Below are 27215 nucleotides of genomic sequence, written 5' to 3'. Positions count from 1 at the left end.
GGTTCAGTCACTTGTTGCATTGACTAATTTTTACTAGTGCACTGATTTGTGTGAGTCAGCCCTTAGGGTAAGTTCTAGGGAGTGGAACATACTGAGAAGGTATGTTCTGTTTTGGTAGGTTTTGCAACATTGTATTGGTTGGGGATTGTTTTTTGTCTTTTCCCCTACAGCCTTATCAGTAGACCATTGAGTTCTTGTCAATCAGATAAGTGAAAATAGTTTGCCATTTAGGTTAAGCTTATATTTCTCCTATTGTGAGTGAGGTTGAGGCACTTCATAAACATTCACTGAATGAAGGAGTGTGGCATGACAGCCAGTGTGGGCCATTGGCACTGCACTCTGCAGGCTTCATTGTTGGTCCTTTAGGCGTGAGCATGGCTGTCTGGTCTTTAGGCATGGACATGGCTATCTAGAAAAGCTCTTGTATGTAGTGGTCTGAGTGGACATAAGGCTCTGATAGGACCCTTTGAGGATCTACTTGGCATATGACTTTAGTCAAGTGGAAAGAATGAAAATGAGCAGAAGTTTATTAATAAACATCGTGGCTCATAAGGTGTTTTTAACCTAGTATTTAATTTGCCCTTTATAACTGCCCTGTTATTATCTCCTGGGTGCTGTTTTGCTCAGGAAGGTAACGAGCTAATGATTGACTGTTGACGATTGCATAAGTCATTAATTTTACACAAGAGACTGAGGGCTGAATGTGTTTTATTTTATTCTTAAAATTCTGTATTCATTTTCTGCAAGCCCTGTTGCTGTTCTGCTGTTTTAGACATAACAGGATGGTGTCATAGGTCAGGCTTAGTGCGTTGGCTGGCTCACTCTCTGATCTCTTCACAGGGACTGTGATGGCCCTTGTGTTGGGCTCCATCCTTTTGGTCAGCCTGACTAGTTTGGAGCACTAATGGACCTGGCAAATTGCCTAGTTTGGTTTATCTACAGAGTCAGCCACTCAACATTTTAGAAGAAATAACCCTGTTCCTTTCTTAGCAGTGGAAAGCTGTGCTGTGAGATCTGTCTAATTTAGGTACTTTGCAGGGAAACTAAATAACTCTTTTTTTTTCCTAAAAGAATTTAAATATGTCTTTGCTGTCTTCTCACTGATTTTATTTTTATATTTTAATTTGTGCTTTACTACCGGGTCATCATGCTCCCAGCCTAGTTTTTCACCACCTTTAAGCAATACATTCTTGTAATAAAGTAAAACAAAATGAGTGTAGTTAAATAATAAACAAACAAACAAATAAATAAGTAAATAATGTATTAACTAGAAAGTAAAAGACACCTTATATTAAAATATAAAGTTTTAGGGCTAGGGATATAGCTCAGTTGGTAGAATGTTGGCATTGTATACATAGGCCCTGGGTTTGGTCCAAGACCACAAACAGTGACAATAGGAACAAAACCAAACAAAGACACAGGAATACCCCTTTAAAATCTTACTTTAGATTACACACACACACACACACACACACACACACACACACACACACACACTCAGGATCATGTGATAAGTGGCTGCAGTGTTTGATGAAATGTAAGTAGAGTTGTAGGGTGCTGGGGATCGAGCACTTCCTTAAATGAAGGGACTTCATAGTTTATTTAGAGAGCAACTTGTCTGTCATAACTATCGTGTAACCCGTTTGCTCCTAGGTCTCACAGTTTTGTTTCTAATGGTTTCTTCTCAAGAGCCACACAGTTTAGGTTATATATCTTTAAAAGATTATTTCTAGCATTATTTGAAAGATGCTAAAATTCATAGCATCTTCAGGATGTTCCCTTTTAAAATCATAGAATTTTCTTTTCTGATTTCATATTGTTGGAGTTTATACCCGGGACACATTTTACATGCCAAAGTGGACCTGGTCTCTGGGGTGCCCCAGCATCCCTCAGTTCCTACCTGTTACAGGGCATGGCTGGCATACCCTGCTCTCTATGTGGGGCTGGGCTTCCCCCCACCAGAAGCTCTTTCCCTTATAAATCAGATATTTTGGTCTCTCTTCCTGTAGTGCACACACACTCTCTTTCTCTTCTTCCTCCCTTTGTCTCCCTGGCCTTGTTCCTTGGGACCAGTGAACCCACCAAAGAGTGACTTCCCAATAAACCTGCCTTTATATACTTTAAGGCTTGAATTGTCTCATTTAATCACTGGAGATAACTTACCACAAACAGCTATTCATGTTAAAAAAAAGTCACCATTCAGCTACAGAATGTGAACAGCCTAAAGCTGTAACTTAAGATAAAAATTGTTAGCTTAATTAGAAAAATTGGATCCTGCTGTAAATCCTCTGGCACAACCTGTTCTTGCACTTACTCTATTGTGAGTAGTTCTCAAGACATACAATAAAAGTGACCTTTTGTTTGGAGGAGGATAAAGTAACGCAGGTAGCCTGTCTGAGGAAATGCCTTAGCACCAGAGCTGCTGGAAGAACTTCATTCTTCTATCCCTCGAAGCCCCCCAAAAGGTAGACATCAGTGGGCTCCCTGGGCATGTCATTGTTCATTCATAAAAACAAAATTGGTTGAGTGTCTACCCCTGTGCCAAGGACAGTTCTGAGGAGATGGTAATTGTAGGGTATGGGCCAACAGTAACAACCGGAATGTCCAGGCACACATTTCAATTAGTAGAAAAAGGCGCTTGTCCATGTATCAGGCCTCAGTCCATCTCAAGTACCAGTAGTGTGTGGATCACATGTGGGAAATACTGTCGTGTAGCACCAGGGGACTGCAGGAGTGCCCTAGGTCTGCATTGTCAGTGGCATGGAGATAATTGGGTATGTGACTGTTGGGAATGTCTGTCAGAACCATAGCATACTTTTGTTTTTGGGTTTGTAATGTTTTCTACTATATATGAAGTTTTATGGAATCCTGAAACATTTTAAAATATTGATTTATTTAATGTATATGAGTGTTCTGTTTTCACATACACCAGAAGAGGGCATCAAGTGGTTGTAAGCCACTGTGTAGATGCTGGGAATTGAACTGAGGACCTCTTGAATAGTAGTCAGTGCTTGTAACTACTGAGCTATCTCTCCAGCCCCAGAATCATGGGGCTTACAGAAGAACTTCAATTATCCAAGTTTTCCCAGTTGAGAAAGGGCCTGACGAAGTTGAAGGGATGGAATGTTAGCAACAAGCACAAGTAAAGCTTGGGTCATTTGGTTTCTAAATCAATATTCATTCTACACTCCTATGAGGGAATGTTCTAGAGGTGCCTGAAGAATAGAGAGAATCAGTCATCGAGACTGGAAATGGGGGACTTGGGAGATGGCTCACAGGTTAAAATACTTGCGGTGTAGATGAGAACTGGAGTTTGAATTTCCAGGACTCACCTGGATGCTGGGTGAGTGTGTCAGTCCACCAGTAATGTAGGCCCAGAAGGAAGAGATGGGATCCCCAGAGCAAGGTGGCTGGCCACACTAGCTGTGTCAAGAAGCTTTGGGCTTGACTGAGATATCCTGCCTTAAAGAAAATAGGGAAAGACTCCTGACCTCAACCTCAGCCCCCTGGAAGACCACACACATGTGTGTGCATGCTCACTACCTCAGCCCCCTGCAGGATCACAGACGCGTGTGCACGCTCACTGTGTACAGATGAAAGAAAGAAATGAGCGGAAATGGGAAAAGAAGAAAGCTTGAGTTTTTAAGGGCTTAAATTAGAATGTGCTGCAGAAGGAGACAGGTAATAATTGTAAGATTAAATATGGACAATTTGTCCTCTGCCTCACTGATGTTTTCCTCCCGTAAGACACTTTTACTTAGTTGTGGTTTTGTACTTGTTCTTATTGGTAAAGATGACAGGCACTAGTTCATTGTAGATGCCTCACTAGAACGTCAAAGCTTTACAGCGCTTAGCTAATGAGCTTATTGTCTTCATATTACTTACTGTTCTTTTTCTTCTTTTCCAGAATTTTATAGGAGTGAAGTGATTAAGAATTCCTTGGTAAGTTTGTGTCCTGACAGGTACATGTGACAGCGTATATCCTTGTTTCATAAGATGTGGGTGATTGGAGTTGAAGCCCGGTTCATGGGTTGTGGTACATGCACAGATCTGTGCAGTTGTTCAGTTGTTACTGATTTGGTTGTTGTTGTAAACTTTAAATTTGCATTATTTTCATTTATAAAGAGCTTGACTATTTTTGATTTCTATTTATTTGGACAACATTTATAAGAGTAGTTTGGGGGTTGGGGATTTAGCTCAGTGGGGTTGGGGATTTAGCTCAGTGGTAATAGCAAGCGCAAGGTCCTGGGTTCAGTCCCCAGCTCCGAAAAAAAAAAAAAAAAAAAGAAAAAAGAAAAAAGAAAAAAAAAAAGAGTAGTTTGTACTGGCCTTTGTATACTGGACTTTTTTCTGGGTGATAACAGCTTTGCTCAGCTAGCTGACTGTGATTAGCTGAGCATGGGTATATATATATATATGCCTGTAATCCCAGGGTTTGGGAAGAGAGAGAGGCAGGAGGATTTGAGTTTTAAAGGCAGCCTCAGCGATGCGGTGAGACCCTGTCAGCAAAAACGAGAGAACAAAACAAAAGAACTACCAAGCATCCCATTTTGTCTTCTTCTGGAAAGGGTTCTTCTGGGGTTGTGTGTGTGTGAGGATGCACAGTGGGTTCTTCTGGGGTTGTGTGTGTGTGAGGATGCACAGTGGGGCTGCTGATCATTTTACCCATTTCTGAGTTTCCTGTGAGTGAAGTAATACAGTAAGTACCTGGTGGCTGATGCCCATGTGCCAGCTTGCTTGTCAGGCTCAGTTGGCCCCATGTGCTGTGTTTGACTTGTTTGTGTGTATTGTACCGGGTGAATATAACAGGCAATCATTTTTCCCCTGATGGTGAGCATATTTGGCTTCTGGTTTGAGCCAGCGTGCGTGCACTGTGCTGTAAGTACTGAGCTGGGTGTCTGTTGGAGCAGGCATGCGTTTCTCTGGTCTGTAGGTGTTCAGTCCTGTAGATAGGCACCTGATAGATAGGCCAGGGCTTCTGGCTGGTTTCACACCGTTACTGTTTTGTTTCTGCTCACTGCATTTCTGAGAGTTCTCATTATGTTATTCTGAACACTGGATTTTTAAAAATTTTAAATGTTGTTGGAAATCAGTTACAGGATTTATTTGCTTTTGCAATTGAGAAAGATATTCTAAACTTAGATATCTAGTGCCAGCCGTATGATTAACTGAAAAGAGTTGGTAACAGTTATAGCTGTTTTTCGGGTGTGCTTGTAGGGGCAGGGCTTCCAGAAGACTGCCGCCTGGTGGTTAAATACTTGAGAATTTTAGTGATTTCTCCCTCACACCTCCCTATTTCTTCTCATCCTCTCTCCCTCTCCCTTGCCTTCCTCCCTCCTTTCTCTCTCTCCTCATCCCTCCCTCCCAAAAGAAACCAAATAAAAATTGAGGTGGGTGGGAGGGATAGTGATGGGGGAGGGGAAGGACATGTGTCTTCAAGTTGTATGTCAGAGTCACATTTCTTTTCATATTTCTTTAGTTAATGGTGATAATTCTGCTTCGTTTGCCTTTGGCTTCAGCTGGACATACCCTCCCCCCAAGTTATTATTTCTGCTGTTACTGGGTTTTGTAGAGATGTATCCTTACTATGATTGACAGGCCACTAGAGCGACTAAAATGATTGGAAAGTAATAGTGGGAGAGGCGAGCCAGAGTCCGCAACATTGATTTGATACACAGAGCTAACTGTTGGTGTTGGAGATTGTCCTCACCAGTTTCTTTAGTGTAGAGTTGTAGTTGCGACTTGGTTAGGTGTGTTCTGTATGTTATTTTCCACTGATGACAGTGTTAAAGGTAAGGTGTAGTCTTGTTTCATAGTGAGGCCAGGGGATTTGCTGATGGCGGCACACAGCTTGTGACAAATAAAACTGAAGTTCTGAGACTAACCACGGGCTTCCTTACACACACTCCTTCATCTGATCTCACCTAGAGGTCAGTGAACCTTGCTATTGCGTAAACAAAGCCCAGAGCAGATTTGTCTAGAGAACACACGAGATACAGCGCACCAGAAGGGTCAATGGGATTGTGACTGAGTGGTTTCCCGGCAGAGGTGGGAAGCTGGGCTGAGCAGCGTGTCTTTGTGAGTTCCTGGCCTGAGGTTCTCTAGTCTCCTGTGCTCAGGGGAACTGTGGCTGAATACATTCACATTTGTGCTGCCTCCATGTTGCTCATGCCAAGACTGTGACCCTGGGGTAAATAAACCGTGTCATCATCAAGGTTTCCAGCCCCCTCTGGCTCCACAGTCTGGGAGTGAGGCCGAGCTAGTTTGGTAGAAGATGCTGAAGGCCGTGAGGCTGTGACTTATTTCCACGTTGTGGAGCAGTCAGGGAAGGTTGCTAGTAAGGCTTGAGCTGAGGAAGGCCAGGGCGTTCTGCTGGGCTTCTACTAATTAGAAACCAGGGTGAGGGACTGGAGAGATGGCTCAGCGGTTAAGAGCGCCCACTGCTCTTCCAGAGGTCATGAGTTCAATTCCCAGCAACCACATGGTGGCTCACAACCATCTGTAAAGAGATCGATGCCCTCTTCTGGTGTATCTGAAGACAGCTACAGTGTACTTATATATAATAAATAAATAAATCTTTAAAAAAAAAAAAAAAAAAAAAAAAAGGGTGAATTGTACAGAGTTATCCTGAATGTGTTTTCTAAAACTTGGTAGAGCTTTTATGCACCTTTAGTTGTGTTTCTTGTGACTGCATAGTTGTTGTTACGCAATTTAGAGAAACGGATGCTGATAATAAACAATGGAGACTCAGAGGAACCCTGCCTCTGGTGCTGGGATTAAAGGCATGCACCACCAATGCCCGGCTGATAATGGCTTTTTAAACCTCCTGATAAGAACTAGTGATCTTCCATCCTCTGGTGGGCAATTAGTAAGCATCGAGCTTTCAAGACTATAGCAGGCCTAATAGTCAGTGGATATAGATAGACTAGGCCACTTGAACAGTCTCTTATCTCAAAATTGGGTTTGTATGTGTAGGTGAAATATAAGTTAAAAAAAATCATTTGGATCAAAAATATTGGGCAGTGGGCTGGAGAGATGGTTCAGTGGTTAAGAGCTGACTGCTCTTCCAGAGGTCCTGAGTTCAATTCCCAGCAACCACATGGTGGCTTACAACCATCTGTAATGAGATCTGATGCCCTCTTCTGGTGTGTCTGAAGACAGCTAACATGTACTCATATAAATAAGATAAATCTTAACAAAAAAATATTGGGTAGTAACTATGAATAGGTGGCAGTCTGTGTCTGCATTTACCAACTTGAGAATTCTTCCTCACATCTTGGCAACTGTACTGTAAGCTCGTAGAGGAAAGTCTGTGGGGAGAAGATTGTCAGTACACTGCTGTGTTAGCATAGCAGCCTACAAAGGAGCCCAGGCCAGCATGTCTTCATAGGAAATGAGCCCTGGTTCCTCCAGGGGCGGGTCTTAGCTGAGGATGGTACTGGAGGATACTCCACACACCACCCTCCCGGCCGTGTAGTGTGGACCTCAGCAGCATCTTTGTTCTCTCCCTTTCTTTTCACTTTGGAGTAAAATAGTTACTGCATGCTTTTTCCTAACACTTTGTCACACGGTGGTGAGGATCTGGAATGATGCTGTTTTATATTCTAGAGCACATGTTTGTTGTGATCTCATAGTGACTGCCTTTGAGGCAGTGTGAGCCAGCGCCCACTTTTCAGGCTTTTGACTGACATCGAGGTAGACAATGAAAATGTCACTTTTTCCTCCCATTTAAAAATCTCAAAAAACAAACAAACAAACAAACAAACAAAACCCCCAAAAACCCAAAAATTCTCGAAACACCAAACCAAAACCCATTTTATTCCTTTATGCCAGGCGTGGTGGTGGACTACTTTAAATGCGGGCACTTGGGAGGTAGATGCAGGTGGATCTCTGTGTTCCAGGCCAGTGTGGGTCCAGCAATCAGCTGGCACTGAGAGACACAGTGAGATGACGTCTCGAAAACAGTAAAAGTAGAGCAGGGTGTGTGGGGACGCCTTTCATACCAACAGATGGGAAGCAGATGCAGGTGAGTCTCTGTGAGCTCCAGGCCAGTGTGATCTATGTAGTGAGTAGACAGCTAGAGCCTCAATAAAGCCCCCTGTCTCAAACATACAAATCCTCCCAACACAAGCAAACAGAAGAGGAGTGGAACGCAATTGTGTTCTCCTGTGTCTCCTTCCACTCACTAACATACCCCTAAAAGACCAGCAGACCCCTCCTTTTCTGTGTCCCACAGCAGAGTACCTCTGCCCAGCTTGACCCCCGAGCGGCCAATGCTATTTTATCTGACATGTTTGTGAGACTCTGTTGTTGCATGCAGTAATTCACTGATTCTAAAGAATGTCTCCTCTGAACAACGGCAGACTGCATTTCTGTATGTGTGTGTGTGTGTGTGTCTGGGTTAGTGTGTATGTGTCTGTGTGTGTGTGTGTGTGTGTCTGTGAGTGTGTGTGTGCTCATGCAGAGTGTCAGCGATGGGCTTTTCTGCTCAGCTGTAGAAGACAAACTTGTCAAAAAGTTGCAGAGGTTTCTGTGCCAGCTGTGTCCCTCAGGAGAGTGAGAGACTCGCAGGTTTTTCCCGATCCTAGCCCAAAGTTAGTGTCCATTGCAGTCATTCTGGTGTGACTGTGGTATCCTTGTGACTTCAGTTTGTACTTCCTCATAGATTGTTCTGGTTGAGCACCTTTCCGAGTGTTGACTGGTCGTTCAGATGATCTCACTTTAGTAGAACAGTGGAAGGACATGCTCGCTAATGCCAAATTAAGAATGAGCAAACCTAATGCAAGGATTTCAGACTTTAAGTAATTAGGGATGAAAGCTTATTGTGTAACTCAGGCTGGCCTTGAGTAATCTTCTTGCCCCAGCCTTGGTACTTTCTAGTAAGTACTAGAATTACAGGCATGAGCCCATGACTGTCTTGAAACTGTAGGTTCATGATGTTTGTTTGAGATAGCGTGATAGCTTCTCATTTCCATCACTCAGAGACAGGTGCAGCTGCTGCTCTGTTGAATCTCAGTGAGGTGGGACATTGGTTTGTGAGTTCATGTCCACACCACCCTTATCTGGTCTCCTGCTTCCTAATCTTTTAAATGGTTTTGCATGCACACATTTGTTTGCCTACCTGAGTGTGTGCATGTTTGTGTGAGTCCGGGACCGCTCTGACATGTAGAGATCAGAAGAGTGTCGGATCCCTTGGAGCTGGAGTGGGAGGCATACATAGGCCACCCTGCTTGTTACAGGGAGTCTGAACTCCAGTCTGTGAGATTGTACTGCAGGTGCTCTCAGCTGCTAGGCCGGGACCTGTCTCTTCCTCTCTCACTTCCCTTCTCTTCACAAGGGAGAATTATTTAACTTCTCAAGAACTCCGGGTTATTATGAGAAACATTAGTTATTATACCAAGCTGGTTTTCAGTGGCTACAGCATAAAGCCACACCCATAGCTCTTACCTTGAATGGTCTCTCTTTTTTTTTTTTTTTTTAATTAACTTGAGTATTTCTTATATACATTTGAAAGTGTTATTCCTTTCCGGTTTCTGGGCAAACATCCCCTCCCCCTCCCTTCTTTATGGGTGTTCCTCCCCATCCTCCCCCCCGCCCCTCCCCCAACAATCTAGTCCACTGGGGTTCAGTCTTAGCAGGACCCAGGGCTTCCCCTTCCACTGGTGCTCTTACTAGGATATTCATTGCTACCTATGAGGTCAGAGTCCAGGGTCAGTCCATGTATAGTCTTTTAGGTAGTGGCTTAGTCCTGGAAGCTCTGGTTGCTTGGCATTGTTGTACATATGGGGTCTCGAGCCCTTCAAGCTCTTCCAGTTCTTTCTCTGATTCCTTCAACGGGGGTCCTATTCTCAATTCAGTGGTTTGCTGCTGGCATACGCCTCTGTATTTGCTGTATTCTGGCTGTGTCTCTCGGGAGAGATCTACATCCGGCTCCTATCGGCCTGCACTTCTTTGCTTCATCCATCTTGTCTAATTGGATGGCTGTATATGCAGGGGCCCCATGTGGGGCAGGCTCTGAATGGGTGTTCCTTCTGTGTCTGTTTTAATCTTTGCCTCTCTATTCCCTGCCAAGGGTATTCTTGTTCCCCTTTTAAAGAAGGAGTGAAGCATTCACATTTTGATCATCCGTCTTGAGTTTCATTTGTTCTAGGCATCTAGGGTAATTCAAGCATTTGGGCTAATAGCCACTTATCAATGAGTGCATACCATGTGTGTTTTTCTGTGATTGGGTTACCTCACTCAGGATGATATTTTCCAGTTCCGACCATTTGCCTACGAATTTCATAAAGTCATTGTTTTTGATAGCTGAGTAATATTCCATTGTGTAGATGTACCACATTTTCTGTATCCATTCCTCTGTTGAAGGGCATCTGGGTTCTTTCCAGCTTCTGGCTATTATAAATAAGGCTGTGATGAGCATAGTGGAGCATGTGTCTTTTTTATATGTTGGGGCATCTTTTGGGTATATGCCCAAGAGAGGTATAGCTGGATCCTCAGGCAGTTCAATGTCCAGTTTTCTGAGGAACCTCCAGACTGATTTCCAGAATGGTTGTACCAGTCTGCAATCCCACCAACAATGGAGGAGTGTTCCTCTTTCTCCGCATCCTCGCCAGCATCTGCTGTCCCCTGAGTTTTTGATCTTAGCCATTGAATGGTCTCTTGTGTAGCCCTGTGTCCTGGGACAGCTATCTAGGACTGGAGATACAATACGCTGCTGGAATGCTTTTCCCTGAGTCTGGTTTCTAGCACTGTATAAAACTGGTCATAGTGGTGCTTACCTGCAATCCTAGAACATGGGAGGTTCAGAAATTCAAAGTCATCCTTGGCTACACAAGGAGTTTAAGGCTAACCCAGGATATGTAAGACATGTTTTGTTTGTTTGTTTGTTTTTAAAGATTTATTTATTTATGTATATGAGCACACTGCCACTAACACACCAGAAGAAGGCATTAGATCCAATTACAGATGGTTGTGAGCCACCATGTGGTTGCTGGGAATTGAACTCATGACCTTTGAAACAGCAGCCAGTGCCCTTAACCTCTGAGCCATCTCTCCAGCTCATGTTTTTGTTTTTAAAGCAAGTTTTCTACCACTTTCACGCCTTTGGAGTTAGCTTTAAATTTTGACTGCCAGCTCCAACTATGACCACACACGTGATAAACAGGTTCTTAATGTCTCCCAAGCTTGAGTTTTTCCCCGAAGAAGCAGTCATGTTACCTGTTTCACACAGGTTCTGGAGTTATAAAATTAGGGCAAAATGTGTACACACATTGCTAGTAGGGACCTGGCGTGTGGGATGCCAGGAACTGTAGGCCTTAAGTTAAACACACTGGAGAAACCTCTGTCTTTGAGGAGGGGATGACAGACAAGGAAAGCCTGGTGCTGTGTGGTGGTGGGAGAGAACTGCCAACTTGGAATTTCTCAATGTTTTGTAGAGCAGGGTATGGTGAAGTGGGAGAGGTGCCTCAGTGGGCCCACCTAGAGGCATCCTTACCCCTGAGGTACCAGCCATACAATAGGTCTAGTATACAATAGTTTATTTTGGGGGCATGGAAGGGGGTTGAGAAGGGAATAGAGGCTGAGAAAGACAGAGGGGGAGGGGTGGGAACACTTGAGAGAGGGGGAACGGGTAGGGGGAAAGGGAGAGAAGGAGAAAGGGGTCAGAGGGAGAGAGATGGAGAGAGATGGGGCAGAGAGCTTGAGGAGGGGCCAAACAGCAAGTCAGGCCTACCTGGCTGTTGCCAGGTAACTGTTGGGCGGAGCCATGAGGAATACTGACTGTAAGGCTATTAGGCCGCACAGCTCAGGGTACTCTTCTTTTCTAGTGATATTTATACCAGCCTGTTTTTAATGGCCATTTGGAAAACATGATGCACATCAGACAAGGAAAGCCAAAGGAATCTTAACCTCTGCTTTTCACTGTGGGATTTTTAACCTCGAGCTGATTAGGATTTCTTTTAGTACAGTACCCACAACATAATGTATTGTTGCTTATTTAGCAAATACAGGGATCCTTGCTGTGTCCCAGGCTACTAGGAGGGGAAGAGTGGCTGGAAGGCCCCTAGCCTTACAAGGAACTTCAGGAGAGCCTGACAGTTGGCAGGCGAGGCAGGGCAGGCATCTCAGTGACTAGGAGAGTACCCAGAGACCTCAGCTTCCTCATTCAAAACTTGAGTTAGGCTGACAGGTTCAAAGGTCTTTTTCCCCCCTGGCATTTCTAGAATAGGTAAACTAGGAGGTACCCTTATGTTGTCTGTTACACATTCCTTCATTTTTGCTGTTGTCCTTGTAAACTAAACCAAGTACAATGCTCAGAGTAAGACCGAGGGAGCAAGGGGGAGCAGAGGGGAACAGAGGGGAGCAGGGGAGAGCAGAGGGGAACAGGGGGGAGGAGGGAGGACCAGGGGGGAGCAGGGGGGAACAGGGGGGAGCAGGGGAATGTAGGGAACAAGGGGAACAGGGGGAGCAGAGGGGAGCAGAGAGGGGCAGGGGAAGCAGAGAGGAGCAGGGGAAGCAGAGAGGAGCAGGGGGGAAGAGGAGAACAGGGAGGGGGAGCAGAGAGGAACCAGGGGGAGCAGTGGGGAACAGAAGGGAACAGGGGAAGCAGTGTGGAACAGTGGGGAGCAATGGGGAGCAGAGGGGAGCCTAGTCTCAGGCTCTAAAACTAGGGTTGGCCCAGAGGTAACTGTTGAGGACCAGTTCCTTCCTGGCTGACCTGTGAAGGTGGCTTTAATCTTGCACAAGTTTTAACATTTGCTCTCACGTCCATTCTCTTAATTGTGTCTTGTTTGTATTTTACCAACCCGTTGGCAGGTTTGAGGTATTTGAGCACAATGTCTCAACAATCACTGGCTGACCACTGAGCTCTGCAGAGAGGTTATCATTAGGAATGTGGGTTATGAGGGATGAACGCATTGGTCAGCCCAGACCACGGGTGTGGAATGGCAGGGAGAGTCATTTAACTTCCTGTCAGCGAAGAGAGGAGAGGGCAGTGCAGTATGAAGTGCACGACTAGGCTACTACATGCCTGAATCCCACAGCCCACTGTGTCAGGATCTTTAGTTATCTGAGGGGAGTAGGGAAGCCAGGTGATGCCCAGAGGGTTTGGGCGTTCACAGCCTGTGAGCCTTCCTTTTGCTTCATCTCCTCTTAGGTCCCTGCTGACACTTGTTGCCTCACACCTCTGAATGCTGGTAATACATTCCCTTTGTCTGGAATTCCCAAATTTAACCTGCTGAAATTCTATTTGTGCTTTTGAAGCCAAGCTCCGGTTTTCCCTGCTTCTTAGAATTTATTGCTTGTTCTGTGCTGCTGTGTAATATTTAGCATAATTCTGTCACTGGACTTTGCACTGTTCCAGTGTAATTATTTCTGTTTATATGGGGATGGCACCCAGGGCCTTGGACTTGCTTTGGGGGCATAGCTTACATGCCACTGCCTCCCTTATTGTGTGTGAATGCTATGCATGCTTGTAATGTGGTTTGACCACCTCCTATCCCCTACCTCTCCTCCAGTTCCTTCCTATCCCTGGAGAAATCTAATTCTCCCAACCCCAGCAGCTATCAGTTACCAGTTGCCTAACTCCTGCTTGGGGTGGAACTTAATGAGCGAGCTCACCTTTGCCCCATAGTTTGATCTTGTGAAGTCCTATGTGTGCACTCACAGCCACAGTGAGTGCTGTGTGCAATGGTTCTGACATGCTTGGCAAATACTGTTGGACTGCAGCTGTCCAGAAACTCCCCACCTCTCCCTTCATCCTTTATGATCCCTGAACCTTGGAGGTAGGGATGTTGTATGGCTGTCCCAGTTAGAGCTGAGCACAGCATGTATTCTTATTCTCAGCATGACGACCAGCTGTGCGTCCGTGTGTTAATCTGTGCTGGCTTTTAATAATCATGTATTTTCTCGAATATATGAGTAAAAGTGTTGTATGAAGCCATGTCAATGAGGGTCAGTGTAAGTGCTTCTACCCTTTGTCTTTTAAAAAAGGATTTATTTTATCTATGTCAGGGAGCAGGGGGTCTGAGCATGCCAGGTGCATGTGGAGGTCAAAGGACAACTTCCAGGAGTTGGTTCTCTTCTTCTGTTATGTGGTTCTAGGGATTGAACTCAAGTTGTCAGGCTTGGTGGCAAACGCTCTTACCCACTGAGCCACCCTACCAGCTCTGGTCTTTCTTTTTTTAGTTTTTTAAATATGTGGGTGTTTTGCCTGCATGTATGGCTGTATATCATTGTGTGTCTGGTGATTGCAGAGGCCACAGGAGGACATCAGGTGTCTTGGAACTGGAGGTACAGTTGCCTTGTGAGTGCTGGTAATCAAACTTGGGTCCTCCAGAAGAGCAGCCAGTGCTCTTATCCACTGAGTCATCTTATCAGCCTCTCTTAGATTTAAAACAAAATGATCTATTGTCTAATGGAAATTCTTGTAAAGAAGTTGAGTCTTCCTAAAGTATATTTTAATTTCCATCAACAGAATCCAACGTGGAGGAGTCTTGACTTTGGAATAATGCCGGACCGTCTGGATACGTCTGTGTCCTGCTTTGTGGTGAAGATTTGGGGTGGAAAGGAAGAGGCCTATCAGCTGTTGATAGAGTGGAAAGTCTACTTGGATGGGCTGAAGTACTTGGGTCAGCAGGTAATTTTCAGAGTGATGTTTCAAGAGGTTGCCCTCTACAAATTAACCTGTCTAGCTCTATTGATGCTCCTCTCTACATTTTCAGTTATAATAGATGTTAGTAGAAAAGAAAAAAGTAAGAAAGTAAATTAGTACAAGAAAAAAAAAGAGAGAACTTTCCAGGCTTAGTGACACATACCTATAATCCCAGCACTCAAAAGAAACAAGCAGGACGCTGGCCTTAAGTTGGAGTTCTTTCTGGTCTTCAGAGAGTTCTCAGCTGGCAGAGCCTTGTTACAGAACCAGGTCAGCAACAAACAAGTCTGTGATACTGTGTTTACTTAAGTTACTTCCTTTGCTACGTTTGAGTTACCAAAAAGCCCTTAGCTAGGTATCGTGGCTCACACCTTCGACCTAGAGCAGGGAGGCTAAAATAGGGTCTCAGCAAGTTCGAGGCCTGTCTAGGGTGGACACTGTGAGTTTCAGACCATCCTGGGCTAGAGTAACAGAAACAAACACAAAGGACCTTTAAGGCAGTGCTCGCAGACAGGAGCCTAGCATGGCTGCCCTCTGAGAGGCCCAACAAGCAGCTGAAAGAGTCAGATGCAGATACTAGTACCCAACCAATGGACAGAAGCCGGGGACCCCTGTGGTTGAATTAGGGAAAAACTGGAAGAAGCTGAGGAGGAGGGCAGCCCCATGGAAAGACCAGCAGTCTCAACTGACCTGGATGGACCCCTGAGATCTTTCAGACACTGAGCCACCAACCAGGCAGCATATAGTAGCTGATATGAGGTCCATGACACATATACAGCAGAGGACTGCCTTGGTCTGGCCTCAGTGAGAGAAGATGCACCTAATCCACAAGAGACTTGAGGCCACAGGGAGTGGGGAGGTCTGGTGGGCTGGCAGTAGGGGGGTGGGAACATCCTCTTGGAGGTGGGGTGGGGGGATGGGGGAGGAGGTATGGGATGTAGAACAGTCAGAAGGCAGACTGGGGGGGGCATGAAGACTGGACTGTAAAAAAGGATTTAAATAATAATAAAATAATAATGATAATAATAATTTAGAAACTCAGAAGCATCCTAGTGTGCATGTCCATACATGTATATGTTTTGTGTGTGTGTGTGTGTGTGTGTGTGTGTGTGTGTGTGTGAGAGAGAGAGAGAGAGAGGTTATACTTTTCTCACTCGTGCTTCTTTGGCCTCATTGGATATTCTCCCCTTGATAGTGAAAATTATGTTGAAACAAAGTATGCGCCATTAAACATCTCCCTTTCCCCAGTTGGGTTGGGGCATCCAGGAGTGGGAAGGGCAGTTCTTACCTTGAGTCCAGAGATGACAGATGTGCCTTGTGTGCTGGGCCCCATCTTTACCTTTGTTGCCCTGTAATTGATGTTCCTTACTCTTAAACTCAAAGGTAGCCCCATCATCCTTTCTAATAGCTCCAGAATGTGTCAGAAGTCTATCAGAACTGCACACAAACAAAATCTGTTTACTGTCCCATATAGAAGTTATTATAATTAATGCTTAGAGCAACTTTGCAAAGGTTGATATTTTTTGCTCTTTTCCCATTGGGAAAATTGAAGCTTGAGAGAGTTTAAGAAAGTCCTGAAGATCACTTAGTAGGGTGAACTCAGATTTGGGTTCAGATCTGTCCAACATAAGAACTCCTCCTTGTGCTGTGCCAGAGGCAGGTCTGAGCAGGCGCAGGCCGCCCTCTGCTCCACTTTGGCGCTCTTGTTACTGCTGTTAAAAGTTACCCTCAGGTGTTAGCTGTAGGTTTTTTGTGAACATCCTTAATGTTTGGGTAATCTTTGTTTAGTGTGCACATTTTGATACTTCTTTTGAAGGAAACAATTGAAATCCGATTTTTTCAGATTGAAAAATTGCCACATTCAGCATGCTTACTGTACTTTTATTTTTATTTGATTATTTATTGATTATGACGATGACGATGATGTGGTGCCTGAGATGAAACCCAGGGTCTTGTGCAAGCTAGAACTTCTCTACCACTGAGCTGCATGCCTAGTGCCCAGTGGATTGCTCAAACTTTCTAACTGAACCTTAGTTTTTTGATTAAACACCTGTCCCTCACTCACCCGGTCCCAGCCTCAGCAGATTACGATTCTCTCTGCTCCTTTGAGTTCATCTCCTCAAGGTTCCACATACATGTGAGGCCATGTTGTGCTAGCTCTTCACTTTGTGTCATTCTGTCCTGACCAGAGCTGTGCCTTTAACATCACTCTTCCTTCCTTCGCCAACTTCTAGTCTCTAAAGTGGTTTCATCTCTTCAATGTTTTTGTTTTTGTCTGTATTTTACTGCTGGCCTTCCAGAAGTCCTCTTAGGAGTATTCTGAGCATGATTTAGCATGTGTTTAGTACCCAGCCCGTAGAGCTGCTGATTAAAACTTGTCAGATAGTAATGCTCAGTTTAGACTTTTTACTTCTGTCTCCGCTTGGCCGTGGCACATGCTGGGACTGTTAGTCTGCCATCTGCGAGTGTGTATGTCTCGTGGAAGTGGTGTGTCTTAACCCTGTTGTGGCTTGCAGGGAGCTTTTGGCTGTGAAGATGGCCTTCATCCTGCTTCCTAACTCATGCACGAATGCCTTTGGTGATGGTCTGAAAACACCATCCTGTGTTCATGTGTCATAAGCTAATTTCAGAGTCAACAGTCAGGAGTCTTCTTAGAAAGCTGGTTATACAGGGAAGCACACTGGGGTGGCAGAGCACAGGAAAATTGTGTTTTAAGCCAACAGAAAGTCATCATCAGCATAGGGAACCCAGCCTTGTCTCAGATAGGGGCCACAGCACACACTAGAGAAGTGGATTCACAGAGCTGTAGAGATAGATGGAGAAAGCCAAGTGGATTGCCATGAAGAGAATCAGGTTCATTGAGTGGTCTGTGCTTTCTACCAGTCCTCTGTCCTGTTAAGGACCCGGAGGGTTGAAGACACTATTTTATTTTAAATAGAGTTAGAAAGCATGTAGAAGAAGTATTTAACCAGCCCCAGAGTCAGGGAGGGATGACTTCAGATGTGTTGGGTTTTAACTTAGGCTTATTTAGGCATACTGTGCATAGGATCAGTTCACCAGGGGCTCAGAGTGAAGCTTGGTGTGGAACATTTGCCCCACACGAGCGAGGCCCGGCTCCATCCTCAGCACTGCACTGCAGTACAGTAGAAAAGCACACAATTCAGTGAACTGTATAAATAGAGTTGAATAACCCCTCCATGGTGAATAAAGCTGCTGGGATGATTGACGGTGGGCCTTTGTGTTGATATATGTTGTCATTTCTGTCGGGTAAATACCCAAGAATGCAGTTGTCTGCTCTTAGGGTGAGTGAGTGTTGAAATTTGTAAGTAACTAGGTGGTTCTGCAAGTGAATGCAAAGGTCTTCAGTCCCAGCAGTGGTGCGTAGCGTTTCTGCTTGTTTCTTACCTTTATGGGTGTGTATCGTTCTCTTATTGTTATTCTTTTGCTTGTTAGCCATTTTAAGGGTGTAAAATGGTATTTTACCAAGTGGTAATGGCACACCCCTTTAATCCTGGCATTTAAGTAGGCAGAGGCAAGGGGATCTCTGAGTTCAAGGCCAGCCTGGTCTACAGAGTGAGTTCCAGGACAGCCAGGGATATACAGAGAAACCCTGTCTCAAAAACAAACAAAAAAGTAGTATTTTATTGAGTTTAATTCATATATCCCTAATGAATCCAACCAATCTCCCCCACCTCCTTCATGCCTGAACCCCCAAATGTGTGTGCACATGTGTGTGTGTGTGTGTGTGTGTGTGTGTGTATGTGTGTGTGTGTGTGTGTGTGTGTAGTGTTTGTTTACACCTTTTGTTCATTCTTTACTTGGTTATTTCAACTTTTCGTTACGGACTTGTAAAAGTTCTGTATCTAAAGGCTGGTGAGAGAGCCTAAAGTGGTTGTTCTGCAGATGTGTAGATTAGAGTTTGGGTTTCAAGAATTCACTAAAACCCTGTGTGCATGATAGCCTGTGTGTGGAAGACAGAGATGAGCATCTCTTGAGCAGGCTGGTAGCCAGACTAGCAAAAAGGCAAGTCTTGGATTCAGTAAGAGAGCCTACCTCCATATATAAGATAGATGCTTAGATAGAAGTTACTGGAATCAGGCTTGAGCTTCCAGGTTCGTGCACAGACACATGTATGTACTATGCAAAAACACTCCTTATACATTGTAGATAATAGTTCTTTATAAAATATATGCTTTCCAGGTACTTTCTGCTATCTTCACTTTCTTTCGAAGAAAATTTTTATTTATTTACTTTCTGTGTATAAATATTTTGTTTGTATGCATTTATGTGCACAATGCATGCCTTTGGGATCCCTTGAACTGGGGTTATAGGGGTGGAACCATGGGGTTAGTATTGACCCAGATCCTTTGGAGCAACAGTGGCTCCATAACCACTGAGCCATCTATGTTTTTTTTTTTTTTTTAAAGGTTTATAAATGTTTGCCTGTGTGTATATCTGTGTGCCACATGCATGCACTACCTGTAGAGGACGGAATAGGGAGTTGGATTCCAGGGCCTGGCTACACATGGGTGCTATGGCTCCTAACCCTTAACTTGAGCCATCTCTCTGTCTGCCCTGTCTTTTTTTTTTTTCCTTCCTTTTCTTTTTTTTTTTTTTTTTTTGAAAGGGTGTTATTTTAATTTATTTTTCACAGAATTTATTTTTTCTTTCTTTTTTTCGCTTCAAGTCAGGGTTTCTCTGTGTAGCCCTAGTTGTCCTGGAACTTTTTTATAGACCAGGCTGGCCTCGAACTCAGAGATCCGAGTGCTGGGATTAAAATCATACACTGCTCCCTTTTCATTTTCTTAATAGTGTCATTTAAAGAACACATTTTAAAAATGTTGAAGTTTGCCATAATAACTTTTAAAATTTCATGCCTTTTATGTGTCATCTAAGATACCTGGCTTAGCCTAGGGTCACCAAGAGTTTTTCCTATTTGTTTTGTAAAATTTTTTAGTTGAAGTTGTAGGTTGTCCATTTTGGGCCTATCTATCATCTATCTATGGGTGCTAGTCCTGGCTGTCCTAGAACTTTTTTGTAGACCAGGCTGGGTTTGAACTCTCAGAGATCCCCCTGCCTCTGCCTCCCAAGGGCTGGATAAAAGTCATATGCCATCACTGCCCAGCATTTTATTTTTATTTGAAATTATGTGTGTACCAGTATGTTTGTCTGCCAGTGGGTGTGTGTATGAGCACAGATGCCCACAGAAGCAAGAAGAGTTTATGGAATCCTCTCGAACCAAACTGGAATTACAGGTGGTTGTAATCTCTTCAGTCCTCTGTCTGTCTGTCTGTCTCATGTCTTGTTCTGTGTAGTTGAGGCTTGATCCCTGATCTGATCCTTCCTTCCTTCCTTCCTTTTTTTTTTTTTTTTTTTTTGTTCTAAATAACTATCAGTCAAAGCATTGTCTTTATAAAACACTGAAAACACAACCAAATTATTTTTTGTGCTGTTTTTGCTCACCTCCTTTGTTGCTCTCATCCCCACCCATCTGTTGTTTCCCAGAAGCAGCTTTTTGTCTTCTATGGATATTTCTGGACTCGGTTTGTCTGTCTTGATAGGTCAAAGCAAATTTGGATTAGCTTTTAAAATGACTGTTGATTATGGATTTTGTCTTCTATGGATTTTTTCTGTAGGCATGGTGTATCTGTTCATTTATGGAAAGCTTCCTTGATTTCATTCACTAGCATTTTGTAGTTTTCAGCCTACAGGTCTCACATAACAGGCTTCTACTTATACATTCCCATCTTTTTATGTAAATTTAACTCAACGCTGTTTTAGCCGTGGCTTAGTCGGTAAGGCCCTTCCTGCAGAAGCACGAGGACCTGAATAGACTCTGCAGACCTAGGTAAAAGCCACCTCTAGGGCCGATCTGTAAGTCCGTGCTGGGATGCTAAGACAGTATCCATAATTGACTGGCCAGCCAGTCTGTCTGGACAGGTGAGCTCTGGGTCTTGTGAGAGGCCCTGCCTCAAAACATCAGATATCGAAAGACTGAGGAAGATGCCTGATGTTCACCTCTGGCCTGCACACATCTGCATGCTCATTTGCAGATACACACACTGCAGGTCAGTCAGGAATTCAAAGGGAGATGAATAGGAAATGTCCCCCTCGGGAAACCTCAAGACCCATCCTAGTGACTCACTTCCTCTAGCAGCCTCCATGTTTTAGGGTTCCCTGGCCTCACCTATCAGCATCACCATCTGGGGACCAAGTGTTCAAATAGTGAGCCTGTGAAAGGATCACTTTGCATTCAAACTGCAGCACCCACCTTAAAATGTACTTCTTTACATCTTTTTGGGGAGGTCTTATTTTATTGCTGCTACTTTCAGTACATCGTTCAGTAAGGAGTAACGAGGGGCAAATCCTTGTTTTTCTTTTTTTTTCCTGCCTTATCTTGGGGGAGAAAGTTCAGCCTTTGGCTATTAAGTATAATATTATCAGACTCTTCAGCCTTTTACTATAAGTATAATATCAGATTATTCAGCCTTTCAGTATTAAGTATAATATTATCAGATTATTCAGCCTTTCAGAATTAAGTATAGTATTATCAGATTATTCAGCATTTCAGTATTAAATATAATATCAGATTATTCAGCCTTTTACTATTAAGTATAATATTATCGGGTTAAAGAAGTTTCTTCTTGCTCTTAATGTACCAAGCAGTTTCTAGCCTTAAGTGTTGGTTATTACTTTGGGTTGAATTCTGACACAAGCCCTACTTAGTTACAGTGCATTACCCTTTACCTGTATAAGTTTTATATCATATACATGTTGGGCTCTTATATACTGACAGATTTGGTTTGTTAATATTTTGTTAAAGAAAACAATACCTAAGTCTCAAGAGTTACTTGACCTTCTCTTAACAGTGAACTTAGGTGTTCACTGTTCTGGCTCAGGTAGCACTGGTCTCATGTGGGCTGCAGCGTGTCTGCTTCCCCTTTTTGGAGGAGTTGTTATAGATTTTTTTATTGTTCTACAAACATTTGTCAGAATTTTTCAATGGAACCATCTGGGTGTTAAGATTTCTTTGTGGGAGGTTTTGAAGTGGAACTTACTGTCCCCGATGTGGGGCTCCTCAGTGAGTGCTGATGGATTTTCCTTGAAAGCTGTCTGTTTCATCTGAGGTTTGATGCACATTGGTATAGAGCTGTCCACAGTCACTACTAATCCTTCGGGTGTGTAGGTCTGCAGTGAGCCTGCGGTGTTCTGTGCCCGGTGTGTTCTGTCTCCTTTCCCTCTGACCCGTCACTGCTGACTTTCCGTTTACTAATCTTAATACAGTGTTCAAGTGCATTGATCATCTTTATTATTTCAGGTCCGTCAGTCTGTTTTCATCTTATCATGGTTACTACTCTGTTTGCTGTGGATTTTCCTGGTTATTCTTTCCATAGTTCCTAGGGAGAGCGGAATTCCCATTTCGAGAATTTACTTCTGTCCTCAGAATAAATATTTAGTAAATTTTTTCTAAGCATTGCTTTAGGCATAGTCCAGAAATTTTCCCCTGTGTTTTTACTCAGTTCCAAATATTTTCAAATGTATTTTTTATTTCTTCTTTGAGCATAAAGGTATGCTTTTAACTTTTTAATATTTATGGATTTTCTGGACCTCTTCCTGTGGTTGATATCTACTTTATTTCTATTGAGTTTAGGGAACATAGTTTTTATGGTTTCAATGCTTTGAGCTTTCTTAAGGTTCATTTTATGGCCCCAGATAGTCAATGCACAGCGGTAAATGCTCCACGACTGTGTCATGTGAACTCTGCTGTCAGTAAACAGAATTCTTCATTCATAGTTAGATGATGGTGGTTCCAAGTAAATCTGGAAGAATGAGTTAGAATCAACCAGAGTAGAGAAGTTGAGAGTGGGCCCAGAAGTTGATTTCATTTTGAGCTGAGGAAGTGAGAAAAGGTGGGGCACTTGGAAGCATTGTTGATAGTGCTGGCACAGGCCAGCAGCACCTGATGTGTGAGCCCTCATGCTTGGGTTTGAAGTGGGAGAGGCGGGTGAAGCCTGGCAGTTAATGTCCTCTTCCCCTTTCCTATTTACACACACACAAGGCCTTCCTCAGTGTTGTGAGAAAACAGAAGCACAAAGACAACAAGTGACTTGTTGAAGGTCACTCAGTGGTTAGCCTTGGGCTTTTTCTTGATCCCTGGCTTCCATTCATTGGGCATCTGGACTAACAGCTGCCTTATGAGGTGTGATGTATAAAGGTATGAAAGTACAGCTTTGGGGATAGATTAATGATTAATTACTAATTAATAAACACAGTCCTCGTCTGTTTTTTCATGTGACCATCCTAGCACAGCTGAGATGATTAAAGAGGAAGAATCAGGCACATGCTTCTCTCCATGATCTAACAGCTCCGTAATGTTCTGTAATGTGTGCTCTGTTCTATAGACTGTTTTGAATAAATACACTGAATAGTGTATTTTCTTATTAGTCAAGAGCAGAGAGATTGCTCTGAGATTTATATTCCCTGATCTCTAATCCATCACTAGACAGGGTGTTCATTTGTTTGTTTGTCTCACTTCTATGTCCTTCTGTCTTTCTGACACTTTAAGGACAGAGCAGGGTGTTTTCTCCACCTCACTGAGGTGGGGACTAAAGCATGTGCTGCTGAAGGTGCGGGGCACCAGGCTGCAAAGACTGGCTGCAGCTGATGTTGCTGCAGACCTGGGCCCTTAGCTTTTTAGAGCGTATCTAATTTCAGTGAACTGACTCAGTGGTCAGCTTCGCACATCATACGCTTTGGAAAGCTGACCTCATGCAGATGTATGTCTCCCCATACTTTCTCTCCCATCTTTAGTGGCATTCATATTTTTCTTTCAATTTAAAAAGTAATAGTTGTGGGACTGGAGAGATGGCTCAGCAGTTAAGAGCACTGGCTGCTCCTCTAGAGATCATGAGTTCAACTCCCAGCAACCACATGGTGGCTCACAACCATCTGTAATGAGATCTGATGCCCTCTTCTGGTGTGTCTGAAGACAGCAACAGTGTACTCATATAAATAAAAATTAATAAATTTTTTTTAAATAGACAAAAACACTTAAAAAAAAAAGTAATAGTTGTTTTTGGGCCAGTGAGATCACTCCTGGCTACAGTTGCTAACATTTGATGAGCATAATTTAGTCTTCTTTCTTTAAGTACATATTTTTCTAAAGTTCCAGACCCATCTAATCTTGAAACTGATTTTTGAAATATTTTGTCTGAGAAGAAGAAAACTTCTTGCTTGATTTATGATGGTCATTACACATTGGTGATTACAGAACCATTATGCTGTTTCTGTGTTTGGTTCAGTAAGCAACCAGGTAAACGGGAAGTGTGTGGTTCATGGAAGGAGGGAGATGGAGTCCGGTGCTCACAGGGCTTGTCTGCTGATGGATGGCACTGACTGAAGCCCATGTTTTCACCCTTTTGTAACCTTCACTTTAATTCTTAATTTCATTTCAAAAGCAGGGCCTTTTAAAAAATATTACAATTCTTTCTGATAAAAGAAATAAATCTGGGTGTTCATTTCATAGTTATTATTTTAGATCTCAGTTCTTCTTCCTTCCCCACCCTACCCTCCATGTGTTCTCTGAGACAGGGTCTCAATATGAAGCATGGGCTGGCCTTGAACTTATGGTCTTCCTGCCTTTGCTCCCCTCCCACAGAGCTAGGATTACAGGTCTGTGCCACCGGTCTCACTACTCTTTAATCGGCTTTTTTTTTTTTCTTAAAGATTTTTTTATTTATTATATATGAGTACACTATCACTGTCTTCAGAAGAGGGCATCGGATCTCATTACAGATGGTTGTGAGCCACCATGTGGTTGCTGGGATTTGAACTCAGGACCTCTGGAAGAGCAGTCAGTGCTCTTAACCACATCTCCAGCCCCTTTAATCTGCTTTTTAAAAAAGATTTATTTTTATTTTATGTGTATGGGTGTTGGACTGTTGTATGTCTGTACACTGTGTGTATTGTGTTCATGGAGGGCAGAAGGAGGTTGACTCTCTGGGACTAGAGCTATAGTTGCTTCTGTGGGTTGCAGTAATGGAATCTTGGTCCTCTGGAAGAGCAGCTGGTTTCTTAAGCATGAGCCCTCTCTAGTCCCTGTTCTTTAATCCTTCTAAGTTGTAGTCTTCTGGCCTTGCAGGTGAGGTCATGTGTCTGGGGCACACTGACTGCAGCATGGGGCAGTTGACCTCAAAAAGAATAGGAAGTAAAAGTTAATCCGACATCATAATTTTAAAGCATTTGTAGAGTTTTTTAAATTTATTTTTTAAACTAAATCAGAGGATATGTGGTTTGCCACTGTCCTCTCCCTGCACAAACACCCCCACACCACACCACCCCTGCACTGCCCCCCTCCAGTCCTTCCAAGGTAAGTAGTATTGTGACAATCACTCTTGGCTCCAGTGGTCTCACACAGTCATTGTGAGGCTTTTGACTAGACGGACTTTCTCCTCTGTCACTCACTGAGATCTGCTTTCTTTGTTGCCCCTTTGTTTAGACAGAGCTGCCTGCCTGTCGTTGTGGAAATGGGCGGGTTATAGCTGTCATGTTCTGGCCCCTGGAATAAGATCAGCTAATAGTGTGTTTTCCTCCTTTCTTAGATCCATGCCCGCAACCAGAATGAAATCATTTTTGGGCTGAACGATGGCTACTACGGTGCTCCATTTGAACACAAGGTAAGAGGCGTCTCCGGATGGTCTGAGTTTTGGTAAATGCCCAGACTCTCGAGAAGAGCTGAGTAAACAGAAGCATGTTTTAAGTGTCACGTGAGCCCGGTGTTCGGGGTGGCTTGGACAAATGCCTTCTGTGTTGAGAGCATGTTTCACAGGACACAAAGCACTCTGAGAAGTCGGTTCTAAACCCTGATTATATTTTCTCAAAGGGAAACCTGAGCTAGCTGCTTTCTACACAGTTATTAGGGGATTAAGAGAGTAGTGAGCTGGGTGTGGTGGCTTAATCTTGCAATCCTAGCCACTTCCTAGCCACTTAAAGGTCAGATCCTGCCCAGGTTCAGAGTTCAAGGCCAGCCTAGGAAGCCTTGGTAGGCCCTGTCTGAAGATGAAACAGGCCGGGGATGTTGCTCAGCAGTGGGGGCTTTACCACCATGCTGGAAGCCCAGGTCCCACTCTCCAGTCCTGCCCTCCCCCAGAACAAACAAGGTGACTTTTGTCTAAATGGAAGAGTTTAATGGACGTGTTCAGTCATGTTTGTCATCTCAGCAAGCCTAAGAAACCCAAGTAGCAGATATAGTTGCACAGACATTAATCCCAGCAAGTGGGAAGCAGGGGCAGGCGCATCCTTGGGAGCTTGAGGCACGCACACAGTGAGATCCTGCCTCAAAAGAGAGAAAGAAGGAAACTGAAATTGAAGCTCTTTTGTAGACATTGCTGTCTCTGCATCCAAAAGTGAAGAGAGGAAGGAGAGGCAGAGCCCATTGTTAGTTAGCAAGGGCCTTCTGTGAGCATCCCTATGGCAGGGGCTGACTCGGCATCTTCATCCTAGTTAGCACTTGCCACAAACCACCGTGGTGGTCTTCTGGGCATCTCATGGTGTGGGAACTGGTCGGGAGGATGAACTCCATAGGGTCTGAAGTGGCTGAGCTGAGGCGTTGGGTATGTGCCAGAGTCTGCTCTCCCTACTCTGATGAGTTTTACCAAAACAAAACAAAATCAACCAACCAAACCAAAATTCCCTTCTCCTGCAAAGTCCCCATGTTGCTTCTGCTCAGAAACCCTGTTGTTCATTACCTCTGTTATGTGGATGCCACACTCGGATGCTGTCTGTCATCCCACGGTTCGCTGAGTGCCTGCCCAGGGTTGACTCCTGTGTTCAGTGCTGAGAGCGCAGGGGTGACGGAGGGCCAGGTGCAGGCACACCCCCCACACCTCCCCTTCCAGCTAAGGCAGGAGGATGGCCACGGCCCCAGCATTCAAGACTGGCCTGTACTAGTGCCACAAGAAAAGTGCACCTAGGGATTGGGTTGCTAAAGTTATAGCCCAGACTGTGAGTAGACGACAGTGTGTGAAAGGCGTGGGCGCTGAGTAGATGGAGCTCTCCAGGAGAGGGCGCTCAGCTTGGAAGGCCACAGAGTGGAAAGGGTACAAGGTGAGTCTTAGGGACAGAAGCGACTGCTTGGGGTGTTTGGAGATTTTATCCACAGGACAGAGCTGTGTGCTCTAACCAGATTTACATAATGGTTTAGCTCTGGCTTATTTTAAAGAGCAAGAGTGACTGTGGAGAGACAGTGAGAAGGACCTTGCAGTGCTGTGGGCAGGAGATAACAGTTTGGAACGGACCTTGGCAGTGTAGGGAAGACAGATGACATCAGGGCCAGGCGTGTGCAGGCAAGCTTACCACTGAGCCACACACCCAGCTCAGAAAAAAATTGGGGTTTAGGAGCCAAATCACTAGGATTTGTTGTGGTTTGTGTTTGAGGTAAAAGGAAAAAAAGAGTTGCCAAGGGTGACTTTGGATAAACTGGATGGATAAAAGGTGATAGCCACAGGAAGCTTTGGGACATGGCGGGGTGTGATGGGGAGGAAGAACCCAGATCCTGAGGTGAGAT

The 27215-nt window shown here is 44.1% G+C and overlaps 1 protein-coding gene across 1 annotated transcript in view; it reads left to right on the top strand.

The window, feature by feature from the left end:
* Uvrag (UV radiation resistance associated) overlaps positions 1 to 27215 on the top strand; it is a 257601-nt gene that overhangs the window by 31270 nt on the left and 199116 nt on the right. The window contains exons 3-5 of the mRNA XM_032893006.1: positions 3908 to 3942; positions 14474 to 14635; positions 25252 to 25326. Coding sequence (XP_032748897.1) covers positions 3908 to 3942; positions 14474 to 14635; positions 25252 to 25326 — 272 coding nt within the window. The remainder of the gene's footprint in view (positions 1 to 3907; positions 3943 to 14473; positions 14636 to 25251; positions 25327 to 27215) is intronic.

Source organism: Rattus rattus, chromosome 2 (assembly GCF_011064425.1).
Source record: "Rattus rattus isolate New Zealand chromosome 2, Rrattus_CSIRO_v1, whole genome shotgun sequence".
NCBI lineage: Eukaryota > Metazoa > Chordata > Mammalia > Rodentia > Muridae > Rattus > Rattus rattus.
This window is presented reverse-complemented; position numbering and strand designations above follow the sequence as displayed.